The sequence below is a fragment of the Orcinus orca genome, chromosome 3 (assembly GCF_937001465.1).
Source record: "Orcinus orca chromosome 3, mOrcOrc1.1, whole genome shotgun sequence".
Taxonomy (NCBI): Eukaryota; Metazoa; Chordata; class Mammalia; order Artiodactyla; family Delphinidae; genus Orcinus; species Orcinus orca.
In genome coordinates this window covers 159,968,421-159,984,399 of record NC_064561.1, presented here as the reverse complement: position 1 = coordinate 159,984,399, position 15,979 = coordinate 159,968,421, and the positions used below count along the sequence as shown (strand labels likewise).

Here is a 15,979-nt window from a genome sequence, read left to right as displayed (position 1 = left end):
ACATTTAAGAAAAGATAAAATTGAGAGATTTATTTTAAAAAAATATTGGCACTTAGGAGAGAAGATCAAGATGGTGGAGTAGGAGGATGTGGAACTCACCTCCCCCAACAAACACATCAAAAATACATCTACAGGGCTTCCCTCGTGGCGCAGTGGTTGAGAGTCCGCCTGCCGATGCAGGGGACACGGGTTCGTGCCCCGGTCCAGGAAGATCCCACATACCGCGGAGCGGCTGGGCCCCTGAGCCATGGCCGCTGAGCCTGCATGTCCCGAGCCTGTGCTCCGCAACAGGAGAGGCCACAACAGTGAGAGGCCCACGTACCGCAAAACAAACAAACAAAAAATACATCTACAGCGGAGTCCGCTGGCCAATCAGGCGGCTCTCGTGCAGGCAGCTAGCGCCAGGCTGCGGAGCGCTGAGCCGCGTGTCGTGCCCTGCGCTGCCCAGACTAGCGAACAATACAGTCAAGATGGCTAAAGGTGATCCCAAGAAACCAAAGGGCAAGATGTCTGCTTATGCTTTCTTTGTGAAGACGTGCAGAGAGGAACATAAGAAGAAAAACCCCGAAGTCCCTGTCAATTTTGCAGAATTTTCCAAGAAATGCTCTGAGAGGTGGAAGACAACGTCTGGGAAAGAGAAGTCTAAATTTGATGAAATGGCAAAGGCAGATAAAGTGCACTATGATCGGGAAATGAAGGATTACGGACCAGCTAAGGGAGGCAAGAAGAAGAAGGACCCAAATGCCCCCAAGAGGCCACCGTCTGGATTTTTCCTGTTCTGTTCTGAATTCCGCCCGCCCCAAGATCAAATCTACAAACCCTGGCATCTCTACTGGAGATGTGGCAAAGAAGCTGGGCGAGATGTGGAATAACTTAAGTGACAGCGAGAAGCAGCCATACATCAACAAGGCAGCAAAGTTGAAGGAGAAATACGAGAAGGATGCCGCAGACTGTAAGTCTAAAGGGAAGTTTGATGGTGCCAAGGGTCCTGCTAAAGTTGCCCGGAAAAAGGTGGAAGAAGAAGATGAAGAAGACGAGGACGAAGAAGAGGAGGAGGAAGAGGATGAATAAAAAAAAAACTGTTGACCTGTCTCCTTGTGAATACCTTAGAGTAGGGAGCGCCATGATTGACACACCTCTCGCCCAGGACGTGTCTCTTGCCCTCATTAGGTTGAATTACCCCGTTGGATCATGATCATACCATAGTCTCTCAAAGTGCTCTAGCAATTGTCAGTGGTTTACACGAAGTGGCCATGGGTGTCTGGAGCACCCGGAAACTGTATCAAAGTCGTACATATTTCCAAACATTTTTAAAATGAAAAGGCTCTCGTGTTCTTCTCACTCTGTGCACTTTGCTGTTGGTGTGACAATGCATTTAAAGATGTTTCTGGCATATTCTTTTTTTTGTTGTTTTTTATTTGTGAGGTGGTGTGTTAACTCTATGGTCATTGGCTAGGAATTCTGAGTTCTCAACTGTACATATCTGTAGTTTGTAAAAAGAACAAAGCAACCGAGACACACTCTTGACGCTCCTTGCTTGGCGTGGAGGCTGTAGGAGCGATGCCTTCCGGAGGGGCCGTAGCTCAGGGCATGCACTGTGGGGCTGGACCTGTGGACACTGCAGTGGGCATCGATTTAGCTTCAGGTTGTCTTGTTTCTGTATATAGAGACATAGCATCCCGCTGCCATTCTTAGCTGTGGAAAAGGTGGGGGTCAGCTGGCATGAGACGTGTTTTGGATCCTTTTAAGTTGAAGTGCGGTAGTTTTAAACTGTTTGTTTTTTAAACAAACCACAGAACTCTTCATTGTCAGCAAAGCCAAGAGCCACTGCATTGATGAAAGTTCAAAAACCTTCTGTACTAAACACTACCTGCAATGTTCTGGTTTTTTTTTTTTTTTTTTTTTGTATGTTTAGAATGCTGAAATGTTTTTGAAGTGAAATAAATAGTATTACATTAAAAAAAAAATCTCTACATGTGGAACAATTCTGACTGAAAACTAACTGAAGATTAGCAGAAAGACTTCTCTACAACCAAGGCTATAAGAAAGACCCACGCTGAACTGAGTAGGAAGGGAAGAGAACCAATCAGGTTGGTTGTCCTGGGAGAGGACTCAGAAGAGGAGGGGGATTACACAGACAGAGATCCTCCCTGGGGAGTGATTGGTTTGAGCTACATATTGGGCACCCCAGACCTGGGGCCCAAAACCAGGAAGACGAGTTCCCTTGGCTGGAGGGCTGGCAGGACTAACATGAGGGCTGTAGGAAGCCTGAACCCCACTAGTGAGGAGTAGTGCACACATACTTGGTTACTCCTGAGACAGGGCAGAGAGGGAGGATTGAAACTGCACAGGATGCTGCCTGATTTTTCTCAACCAGCCCAGCACATACCACAGCCTGAACCAATAGCCCACTGTGGCTGCTTGCTTCTCAGTGCAGCTCTACACTGGGGCAAGGACTGCCGTGGCCGAGGGAAACCTCAGCTGTGAGGGACAAAGGTAGCTTAGACTAGGAGCAGCATCTGAGCAGGGCGGGGACAGCCATCACTGGTGCTCACACAGGTAGCACATCAGAATCAGCCCAGGTTCCTGACTGCAGCCAGCACAGCCACAGCCCCTGCCCAGATCCATGCTGCACTAGTCCCTCTTGCTCAACACTGCTCCCCTCTGGGGTAAGGATGCTAGTGCAGAGAGAGGGGAGAGCACATGCTTAAAGAGAAAAGAACCGGCTTGAACCAAACCCTCAGGGCTTCTGACCAGCAACGTGGGACCCGCCCCTGTCCCCCATAGGGTGGTCTGCCCAGTAAGCAGAAAAGAAGCCCCTGCTCACAGCTGGCTCTGGCTGTAGCCCCTCCATCTTCAGTCCCACCTACTACCGAGGTGATACTTGCCAGCATATCATGGGGAAAGACATGACTTGTGTTCATATCAGATCCAGCTCTCCTGCCAATGCCACTGGGCACAGAGACAGTATAGGGACACTCCCACACATGGACACCTCTTCAAGACCACAACAGGTAATGGTTTCACTTACTTTCATACAGACAGAGAAAGCTGAGCAAAAGTAGAAGACAGAGGAATATGTTTCAATCGAAAGAACAAGAGAAAAACCCTGGGGGGAAAAAGAAAAAAACTGCTAAGAAAAAGAAAGAAAGAATTTACCAGCTAAATAGGTAAAAGCTTTAGTAATAAGAATGCTAACCAAGGATCCAAGCTTCAAGATGGCGGAAGAATAAGAAGTGGAGATCACCTTCCTCCCCACAGATACATCAGAAATACATCTACACGTGGAACAACTCCTACAGAACACCTACTGAACGCTGGCAGAAGACCTCAGACCTCCCAAAAGGCAAGAAACTCCCCACGTACCTGGGTAGGGCAAAAGAAAAAACAGAGACAAAAGAATAGGTACGGGACCTGTACCAGCGTGAGGGAGCTGTGAAGGAGGAAAGGTTTCCACACGCTAGGAAGCCCCTTCGCAGGCAGAGACTGTGGGTGGCGGAGGGGGGAAGCTTCAGAGCCTCGGAGGAGAGCGCAGCCACAGGAGTGTGGAGGGCAAAGCGGAGAGATTCCCGCACAGAGGATGGATGCTGACCAGCACTCACCAGCCCGAGAGGCTTGTCTGCTCACCTGCCGGGGCGGGCGGGGGCTGGGAGCTGAGGCTTGGGCTTCGGTCGGAGCGCAGGGAGAGGACTGGGGTTGGCGGCGTGAACACAGCCTGCAGGGGGTTAGTGCACCACGGCTAGCCGGGAGGGAGTCTGGGAAAAAGTCTGGACCTGCCGAAGAGGCAAGAGACATTTTCTTCCCTCTTTGTTTCCTGGTGCACGAGGAGAGGGGATTAAGAGCGCTGCTTAAAGGAGCTCCAGAGACAGGCATGAGCCGCGGCTAAAAGCGCAGACCCCAGAGACGGGCATGAGACGCTAAGGCTGCTGCTGCCGCCACCAAGAAACCTGTGTGCGAGCACAGGTCACTCTCCACACCCCCCTTCCGGGGAGCCTGTGCAGCCCGCCACTGCCAGGGTCCCGGGAATCAGGGACAACTCCCCCGGGAGAACGCATGGCACGCCTCATGCTGGTGCAACGTCACGCTGGCTTCTGCCACCACACGCTCACCCTGCATTCCATACCCCTCCCTTCCCCCGGCCTGAGTGAGCCAGAGCCCCCGAATCAGCTGCTCCTTTAACCCCATCCTAGCTGAGCAAAGAACAGATGCCCTCCAGCGACCTCAGGCAGAGGCAGGGCCAAATCCAAAGCTGAACCCCAGGAGCTGTGTGAACAAAGAAGAGAAAGGGAAATCTCTCCCAGCAGCCTCAGGAGCAGTGCATTAGATCTCCACAATCAACTTGATAAACCCTGCATCTGTGGAAACCTGACTAGACAATGAATCATCCCAAATTGAGGTGGTGGACTTTGGGAGCAATGATATATATATATTTTTTTTTTTCCTTTTTCTCTTTTTGTGAGTGTGTATGTGTATGCTTCTGTATGTGACATTGTCTGTATAGCTTTGCTTTTACCATTTCTCCTCGGGTTCTGTCTGTCCATTTTTTGTTTTGTTTTGTTTTGTTTTTTAGTATAGTTTTTAGCGCATGTTATCATTGGTGGATTTGTTTTCTGGATTTGTCTCTTCTTTCATTCATTCTTTCTTTTTTTTATTACTTAAAAAATTTTTTTAATAATTATTTTTTATTTTAATAACTTTATTTTAATTTATTTTTTCTTTCTTTCTTTCTTTTTTCCTCCCTTTTTTTCTGAGCTGTGTGGATGACAGGGTCTTTGTGCTCCAGCTGGGCGTCAGGCCTGTGCCTCTGAGGTGGGAGAGCTGAGTTCAGGACATTGGTCCACCAGAGACCTCCCAGCTCCATGTAATATCAAATCGTGAAAATCTCACAGAGATCTCCATCTCAACCTCAAGACCCAGCTCCACTCAATGACCAGCAAGCTACAGTGTTGGACACCGCACGCCAAACAACTAGCAAGACAGGAACATATCTCAACCATTAGCAGAGAGGCTGCCTAAAATCATAATAAGGTCACAGACACCCCAAAGCACACCATCAGAGGCTGACCTGCCCATCAGAAAGAAAAGATCCAGCCTCAGCCACCAGAACACAGGCACTAGTCCCCTCCACCAGGAAGCCTACACAACCCACTGAACTAACCTTAGCCACTGGGGGCAGACACCAAAAACAACAGGAACTACGAACCTGTAGCCTGTGAAAAAGAGACCCCAAACACAGTAAGTTAAGCAAAATGAGAACACAGAGCAACACACAGCAGATTAAGGAGCAAAGTAAAAACCCACCAGACCAAACAAATGACAAGCAAATAGGCAGTCTACCTGAAAAAGAATTCAAAATAATGATAGTAAAGATGATCCAAAATCTTGGAAGTAGAACGGAGAAAATACAAGAAACCTTTAACAAGGACCTAAAAGAACTAAACAGCAAACAAACAATGATGAACAACAAAATAAATGAAATTAAAAATTCTCTAGAAGGAATCAATAGCAGAATAACTGAGGCAGAAGAACGGATAAGTGACCTGGAAGATAAAATAGTGGAAATAACTACTGCAGAGCAGAAGAAAGAAAAAAGAATGAAAAGAATAGAGAACAGTCTCAGAGAACTCTGGGACAACATTATACACACCAATATTCGAATTATAGGGGTCCCTGAAGAAGAAGAGAGAAAGAAAGGGGCTGAGAAAATATTTGAAGAGATTATAGTTGAAAACTTCGTAATATGGGAAAGGAAATAGTCAATCAACTCCAGGAAGCACAGAGTCCCATACAGGAAAAATCCAAGGAGAAAAACGCCAAGACACATATTAATCAAACTGTCAAAAATTAAATACAAAGAAAAAATATTAAAAGCAGCAAGGGAAAAGCAACAAATAACATATAAGGGAATCCCCATAAGGTTAACAGCTGATCTTTCAGCAGAAACTCTGCAAGCCAGAAGGCAGTGGCAGGACATATTTAAAGTGATGAAAGGGAAAAAACTACAACCAAGATTACTCTACCCAGAAAGGATCTCATTCAGATTTGATGGAGAAATTAAAACATTTAGAGACAAACAAAACTAATAGAATATATCACCACCAAACCAATTTTACAGCAAATGGTAAAGGTACTTCTCTAGGCAGGAAACACAAGAAAAGTAAAAGAGCTACAACAACAAACCCAAATTAATTAAGAAAATGGTAATAGGAACACACATATCAATAATTACCTTAAATGTAAATGGATTAAATGCTCCCACCAAAAGACACACACTGGCTGAATGGATACAAAAACAAGACCCATATATATGCTGTCTACAAGAGACCCACTTCAGGCCTAGAGACACATACAGACTGAAAGTGAGGGGATGAAAAAGGTATTCCATGCAAATGGAAATCAAAAGAAAGCTGGAGTAGCACTTCTCATAACAGACAAAAAGACTTTAAAACAAAGACTATTACAAGAGACAAAGAAGGACACTACATAATGATCAAGGGATCAATCCAAAAAGAAGATATAACAATTGTAAATATTTATGTACCCAACACAGGAGCACCTCAATACATAAGGCAAATGCTAACAGCCATGAAAGAGGAAATCGACAGTAACACAGTCATAGTAGGGGACTTTAACACCCCACGTTCACCAACGGACAGATCATCCAAAATGAAAATAAATAACAAAACACAAGCTTTAAATGAAACATTAAACAAGATGGACTTAATTGATATTTATAGGACAGTCCATCCAAAAACAAGAGAATACACTTTCTTCTCAGGTGCTCATGGAACATTCTACAGGATAGATCATACCTTGGGTCAAAAATCAAGCCTTGGTAAATTTAAGATGATTGAAATCGTATCAAGTAACTTTTCCAACCACAACGCTACGAGACTAGATATCAATGACTGGAAAAAAATCTGTAAAAATTACAAATACGTGGAGGCTAAACAAAACACTACTTAATAACCAGGAGATCACTGAAGAAATCAAAGAGGAAAACAAAAAATACCTAGAAACAAATGACAATGAAAACACGACGACCCAAAACCTAGGGGATGCAGCAAAAGCAGTTCAAAGAGGGAAGTTTATAACAATATAATCCTACTTTAAGAAACAAGAAACATCTGAAATATACAACCTAACCTTATTACACCTAAAGTAATTAGAGAAAGAACAAAAAAACCCTAAAGTTAGCAGAGGAAAGAAATCATAAAGATCAGATCAGAAATAAAAAAAGAAATGAAGGAGGGTTTCCCTGGTGGCGCAGTTATTGAGAGTCCGCTTGCCGATGCAGGGGACATGGGTTCGTGCCCCAGTCCGGGAAGATCCCACATGCCACGGAGCAGCTGGGCCCGTCAGCCATGGCTGCTGAGCTTGCGCGTCCGGAGCCTGTGCTCCGCAACGTGAGAAGCCACAACAGTGAGAGGCCTGCATACCGCCAAAAAAACAAAAAAAAAGGAAATGAAGTAAACAATAAAAAAGGTCAATAAAACTAAAAGCTGGTTCTTTGAGAAGATAAATAAAATTGATAAACCATTAGCCAAACTCATCAAGAAAAAAAGGGAGAAGACTCAAATCAATAGAATTAGAAATGAAAAAGAAGTAACAACTGACACTGCAGAAATACAAAGTATCGTGAGAGATTACTACAAGCAATTCTATGCCAATAAAATGGACAAACCGGAAGAAATGGACAAATTCTTAGGAAAGCACAACCTTCCCAGACTGCACCAGGAAGAAATAGCAAATATAAACAGACCGATCACTGAAGCACTGAAATTGAAACTGTGATTAAAAATCTTTCAACAAACAAAAGCCCAGGACCAGATAGCTTCACAGGCAAATTCTATCAACATTTAGAGAAGAGCTAACACCTAACCTTCTCAAACTCTTCCAAAATATAGTAGAGGGAAGAACACTCCCAAACTCATTCTACAACGCCACCATCACGCTAATACCAAAACCAGACAAAGATGTCACAAAGAAAGAAAACTACCGGCCAATATCACTGATGAACATAGATGCAAAAACCCTCAACAAAATACTAGCAAACAGAATCCAACAGCACATTAAAAGGATCATACACCATGATCAAGTGGGTTTTATCCCAGGATTGCAAGGATTCTTCAATATAAGCAAATCAATCAATGTGATACACCATATTAACCAATTGAAGAATAAAAACCATATGATCATCTCAATCGATGCAGAGAAAGCTTTTGACAAAATTCAACCCCCATTTATGATAAAAAAAAAAAACCTCCAGAAAGTAGGCATAGAGGGAACTTACCTCAAGATAATAAAGGCCATATATATGACAAACCCACAGCCAACATCATCCTCAATGGTGAAAAACTGAAACCATTCCCACTAAGATCAGGAACAAGACAAGGTTGTCCACCCTCACCACTCTTATTCTTATTCAACATAGTTTTGGAAGTTTTAGCCACAGCAATCAGACAAGAAAAAGAAATAGGAAAAGAGGAATGAAGGCTGTCACTGTTTGCAGATGACATGACAGTACACATAGAGAATCCTAAATATGGTACCAGAAACCTACTAGAGCTAATCAATGAATATGGTAAGGTAGCAGGACACAAAATTAATGTACAGAAATCTCTTGCATTCCTATATACTAATGATGAAAAATCTGAAAATGAAATTAAGGAAACACTCCCATTTACCACTGCAACAAAAAGAATAAAATACCTAGGAATAAAGCTACCTAAGGTGACAAAATACCTGTATGCAGAAATGTATATGGCACTGATGAAAGAAATTAAAGATGATACAAACAGATGGAGAAATATAACATGTTCTTGGATCAGAAGAGTCAGTATTGTGAAAATGACTATACTACCCAAAGCAATGTACAGACTCAATGCAATCCCTATCAAACTATGAATGGCATATTTCACAGAACTAGAACAAGAAATTTCACATTTGTTTGGAAACACAAAAGACCCCGAATAGACAAAACAATCTTGAGAAAGAAAAATGGAGCTGGAAGAATCAGGCTCCCTAACTTCAGACTATACTACAAAGCTACAGTAATCAAGACAGTATGGTACTGGCACAAAAAGAGAAATATAGATCAGTGGAACAGGATAGAAAGCCCAGAGATAAACTCATGCACATATGGTCACCTTATCTTTGATAAGGGAGGCAAGAATATACAATGGAGAAAAGACAGCCTCTTCAATAAGTGGTGCTGTGAAAACTGGACAGCTACCTGTAAAAGAATGAAATTAGAACACTTTCTAACACCATAAACAAAAATAAACTCAAAATGGATTAAAGACCTAAATGTAAGGTCACCCACTATAAAACTCTTAGAGGAAAACATAGGCAGAACACTCTATGACAAAAATCAGAGCAAAAATCCTTTATGACCCACCTCCTAGAGAAATGGAAATAAAAACAAAAATAAACAAATGGGACCTAATGAAACTTAAATGCTTTTGCACAGCAAAGGAAACCATAATCAAGATGAAAAGACAACACTCAGAATGGGAGAAAATATTTGCAAATGAAGCAACTGACAAAGGATTAATCTCCAAAATTTACAAGCAGCTCATGCAGCTCAATATCAAACAAACAAACAACCCAATCCAAAAATGGGCTGAAAACCCAAATAAACATTTCTCCAAAGAAGATATACAGATTGCCAACAAACACATGAAAGAATGCTCAACATCATTAATCATTAGAGAAATACAAATCAAAACTACAATGAGATATCATCTCACACCATTCAGAATGGCCATCATCAAAAAATCTAGAAACAATAAATGGTGGAGAGGGTGTGGAGAAAAGGGAACCCTCCTGCACTGTTGGTGGGAATGTAAATTGATACAGCCACTATGGAGAACAGTATGGAGGTGCCTTAAAAAACTACAAATAGAACTACCATATGACCCAGCAATCCCACTACTGGGCATATACCCTGAGAAAACCATAATTCAAAAAGAGTCATGTACCACAATGTTCACTGCAACTCTATTTACAATAGCCAGGACATGGAAGCAACCTAAGTGTCCATCAGCAGATTAATGGATAAAGAAGATGTGGCACATATATACAATGGAATATTGTTCAGCCATAAAAAGAAACGAGATTGAGTTATTTGTAGTGAGGTGGATGGACCTAGAGTCTGTCATACAGAGTGAAGTAAGTCAGAAAGAGAAAAACAAATACTGTATGCTAACACATATATATGGAATTTAAGGGAAAAAAATGGTCATGAAGAAGCTAGGGGCAGGATGGGAATAAAGATGCAGACCTAGTAGAGAATGGATTTGAGAACACGGGAAGGGGGAAGGGTGAGCTGGGACAAAGTGAGAGAGTAGCATGGACATATATACACTACCAAATTTTAAAAAGATAGCTAGTGGGAAGTAGCTGCTTAGCACAGGGAGATCAGCTCGGTGCTTTGTGGCCACCTAGAGGGGTGGGATGGGGAGGGTGGGAGGGAGGGAGACACAAGAGGGAAGAGATATGGGGATATATGTATATGTATAGCTGATTCACTTTGTTATAAAGCAGAAACTAACACACCATTGTAAAGCAATTATACTCCAAAAAGATGTTAAAAAATAAAAAATAAATAAAATTTTTTTAAAAAAGAATACTTAGGGAAAAGAATGGATGAACCCATTGAGAATTTTAACAAGGACCTAGAAAATATAAAATAGAACCAGTCACCACTGAAGAATACAATAAATGCAGGAATTTACACTAGAAGGAATTAACAGCAGACTATGTGCTACAGAAGTACATGTACGTGATCTGGTAGACAGAATAATGGACGTCACTCAGTCAGAAAAACAACAACAAAAATTTAACAAACGAGAACAGTTTAAGGGACCTTCAAGATAACATCAAGTATTCCAGCATTCACAGTATAGGGGTCCCAGAAGGGGAAGAGAGAGAAAAAAGGGATGAAAATATTTTCACTAAAACCAGGAACAAGACAGAGATGCCAACTTTTGCCACTTCTAATTAACATAGTGTTGGAAGTCCTAAACACAGCAATCATATAAGAAAAAGAAATATAAGGAATCCAAATTTCAAGGGAAGTAAAACTCACTACTTGCTGATGACATGATACTATACATAGAAATTCCTAAAGTCTCCAATCAAAAACTATTAGAATTCATAAATAAATTCAGTTAAGTTGCAGGATACAAGATCAATATTCATGCTGGTGTGATGAATTGGGAGATTGGGATTGACATGTATACAGTGATGTGTATAAAATGGATAGTAATAAGAACCTGCTGTATAAAAAAATAAATAAGATAAAATTCAAAAGAAAAGAGAAGAATGAGAGAAAATATTTGCAAATGATATATCTGGTTAGGGATTAATATTCAGAATGTGTAAAGAACTCCTACAACTCAACAACAAAGAACCAACTTTTATAGAAAGAACCAACTTGAACAGACATTTCTCCAAAGAAGATATACAGATGGCTAATAAGCACATGAAAAGATGTTCAACATCATTAATCATTAGGGAAATGCAAATGAAAACTACAATGATACTGCTTCACACCCATTAGGATGGCCATTATCAAAAAAAGCAGAAAATAACAAAGTGTTGGTGAGGATGTGGAGAAATTGGAACCCTTCTGCATTGCTGATGGGAATGTAAACAGGTACAGCTGCTGTGGAAAACAGTTTGATGGTTCATCAAAAAGTTAAACATACAATATGATCCAAAATCCCACTTCTAGGTCTCTACTCAAAAGAATGGAAAGCAGGGACTCAAACAGACGCTGCAACACCATTGTTCATAGCAACGTTATTAACAATAGCCAAAAGGTGAAAACAGCCTAAATGTCCATTGGTGGATGAAGGATAAACAAAATGTGGTAAATCCATACAATGAAAAATTATTCACCCTTAAACAGGAATGAAATTCTAATACATGCTGCAACATGGATGAACATTGAAAACATTATGCTAAGTGAAAGAAGCCAGACACAAAAGGACTAGTATTGTGTGATTCCACTTAATATGAGGTGCCTAGTCTAGGCAAATTCATAGACACAGGAGGTAGAATGGTGTTTGCCAGGGGCTGGAGGAAAGGCAGGGAATGAGGAGTTACTAATAGGTACAGACTTTCACTTTGGGGTGATGCAAAGCTCTAGAGATGGATTGTGGTAATGGTTGCATAACAATGTGAATATACCTAATTGTACAATTGAAAATGGTTAAAGTGGTAAAAAAAAAAAAAAAAAAGAAAGAAAGAAAGAGAATAATATTCAGAAATCTGTTGCTTTTCTATGCACTAATAATGAACTAGCAGAAAGAGAAAGCAAGAAAACAATCCCATTTACAATTGCATCAAAAAGAAAAAAATACCTAGGAATAAACTTAACTGGAGGTGAAAGATCTATACTGTAAAAACTATAAGACACTGATGAAGGAAACTGAGGATGCTAAAGAGAAATGGAAAAATACCCTGTGTTCATTGGTGAGAAGAATTAATATTGCTAAAATGTCCATTGCAATCATAGCAATCTGCAGATTTAATGTAATCCCTATCAAATTACCCATGACGTTTTTCACAGAACTAGAACAGATAATTTTAAAATTTGTATAGAAACACAAAAGACCCTGAATAGCCAAAACAACCTTGAGAAAGAAGAACAGAGTTGGCGGAGTCACACTCCCTGACTTCAGACTATATTACAAAGCTACAGTCATCAAAACAGTATGGTACTGGCACAAAAACAGAAATATAGATCAACAGGATAGAAAGCCCAGAAATAAACTCATGCACTTATGGTCAATTAATCTATGACAAAAGAGGCAAATATACACTGGAGAAAAGACAGTCTCTTCAATAAGTGGTGCTGGGAAAACTGCACAGCTACACATAAAAGAGTGAAATTAGAACACTCTCTAATACCATATACAAAAGTAAACTCAAAATGGATTAAACACCTAAATGTAAGACCTGAAACCATAAAGCTCCTAGAGGAAAACAGAGGCAGAACACCCTTTGACATAAATTACAGCAATAGTTTTCTGGATCTGTCTCCTAAAGTAAAAGATTAAAAAAAGCAAAAATAAGCAAATGAGACCTAATTAAACTAAAAGCTTTTTCACAGCAAAAGAAACCATCAACAAAATGAAAAGACAACCTACTGAATGGGAGAAAATATATGCAAATGATATGACTGATAAGGGATTAATATCCAACATATATAAACAGCTCATACAACTCAATATCAAAAAAGCAAACAACCTGATTCAATAATAGGCAGAAAAACTGAATAGGTAGTTTTCCAAAGAGGAAATGCAGATGGCCAACAGGCACATGAAAAGATGCTGAACATCACTAATCATCACAGAAATGCAAATCAAAACCACACTGAGATATCACCTCACACCTGTCAGAAAGGTTACCATCAAAAATACCACAAATAGCAAATGTTGGCAAGGATATGGAGAAAAGGGAACCCTCATACGCTGTTAGTGGGAATGAAAATTGGTGCATCCACTTGGAAGACTGTATCGGGGTTTCTCAAAAAACTAAAAATAGAATGACCAAATGACCCAGCAATTCCACTCCTGGGTGTATATCCAAAAAAACTCCAAAACACTAATTTGAAAAGATACATGCACCCCGGTGCTCATAGAAGCATTACTTACAATTGCCAAGATGTAGAAACAACCTGTGTCCATCAACAGATGAATGAATAAAGAGGATGTGGTATACATACCACACACACACACACACACACACACACACACACACACACACACACACTGGAATACTACTCAGCCATTAAAAAGGACGAAATTTTGCCATTTGCAGCAACATGCGTGGACTTGGAGGGCATTATGCTAAGTGAAATAAGTCAGAAAAAGATAAATACTGTATGATACCACTTATATGTGGAATCTAAAAGATATGTGGAATCTAAAAATACAACAAAGTAGTGAACATGATATTAAAGAACCAGAATCACAGATATAGAGAACAGACTAGTGCTTACCAGTGGGGAGACGAAGGGGGCAATATAGGGGTGGCAGAGGGAGAGGTACAAACTATTGGGTATAAGATAGGCTGAAGGATGTATTGTACAACACAGGTAATATAGCCAATATTTTGTAATAACTGTAAATGAAAAGTAACCTTTAAAGTTGTATATAAAAAACTAAAAATCGAGCTACCATATGATCCTGCAATCCCACTCCTGGGCATATATCCAGAGAAAAACATTGTCTGAAAGGATACATGCATCCCAGTGTTCATTGCAGCACTGTTTACAATAGGCAAGACATGGAAGCAACCTAAATATCCATCGACAGAGGAATGGCTAAAGAAGATGTGGTACATATATACAATGGAATATTATTCAGCCATTAAAAAGAATAATGAGGAACTTCCCTGGTGGCACAGTGGTTAAGACTCATGCTCCCAAGGCAGAGGGCCCAGGTTCAATCCCTTGTTGGGGAACTGGATCCCACATGCAGGCTCCCACAGCTAGGGAGCCTGCGAGCCACAACTAAAGGAGTCCACCTGCCACAACTAAGGAGCCCACAAGCTGCAACTAAGACCTGGTGCAACCAAATAAATAAATAAATAAATATTTTTAAAAAAAAGAATAATGCCATTTGCAGCAACATGGATGGACCTAGAAATTGTCATACTGAGTGAAGTAAGTTGGACAGAGAAAGAGAAATACCATATGATATCACTTATACACGGAATTGAAAAAGAAATGATATGAATGAACTTATTTACAAAACAGAAACAGACTCACAGACTTAGAGAACGAACTTATGGTTACCAGGGGGGAAGGGTGGAGGGAAGGGATAGTTAGGGAATTTGGGATTGACATGTACACACTGCTATATTTAAAATGGATAACCAACAAGGACATACTGTATAGCACAGGGAACTCTGCTCAGTATTATGTAACAACCTAAATGGGAAAAGAATTTGAAAAAGAATATATACATGTGTATGTATAACTGAACCACTTTGCTGTACACCTGAAACTACCCCAACATTGTTAATCAACTATACTCCAATATAAAATAAAAAGTTAAAAATGAAAAAAATAACGTTGTAGAGAAAAAAAAATCTAGTGCTGTACCAGGTCTTAGCACTCAATAAAAACTCTTTCCACTTCCATTTTTATTGGAATAAATAAATAGTAAAAAGGGGGGAAAGTGTCAGATTGGTTGGTTGGCTTGTCCTTTGTTCCTACAGCTAGCAAATGACAGAACTAAAATGAGAGCCTCTGAATCTCATCCAAGTGCTTTATCCACATCACCAAAATGGCCTGGTTTCCTCGTGTTGGAATGGAATTTTACAAGTATTAACCACGTGCTTGCCTAGAAAAACCGCTATGTTCATCTCAATCTGCCATTTCCTTATCAGGACATAAACAGAAGAGACAATAGAAAGAGTAATGATTTCTTTTCCTCTCCAATACATAGTGCATCTGGAGGTGGATGTGCCATGAAGCTAACAGAGCTGAAGCTTTCAGTTCTCTCACTTTCCAAGGCCCTGGCAGTGTTCACTTGGTCATATGTTTTATAAAATTCATAAAATTGAATATTTGTGCATATGTCTTCTTATATGTCTTCCAAAACTACATAAGCTCTGCGTTCCACAAAACCCTGATCTAGATACACAAAAGCCCCCATGTGTAGCCAATTCTATGAAAATTCCGTTCCAATTTCAAAGAAAACATGATCTTAGCCAAACAACAAAGTCACTCTTTGATCCTTTTTTATCAACTATTTTGTAAAGTTTAAAAAGATTGTGATCCCTAATAGATATCATGATCTCCTTAAGAACAGAGGATTCAACTTAGTTCAACAGTTACTTACTCTTCATCTGGAATTTCTTCCCCCAGGTACCCAAATATCTAACCATATTGCTCCATCATTTCATGCTATTCTCTGTCTAAATGTCATTTCATGGTGATTCCACCCTAAACACTGTA

The 15,979-nt window shown here is 40.5% G+C and overlaps 1 protein-coding gene across 1 annotated transcript; it reads left to right on the top strand.

Annotated features, from left to right (window-relative positions):
- Positions 1–435: 435 nt before the first annotated feature.
- LOC101289302 (high mobility group protein B3-like) lies at positions 436–1,071 on the top strand. Its single transcript, XM_033421139.2, is given in 2 exon segments — positions 436–794; positions 796–1,071. Coding segments are annotated over 2 exon segments (600 nt in total). The 5' UTR covers positions 436–470.
- Positions 1,072–15,979: the final 14,908 nt, after the last annotated feature.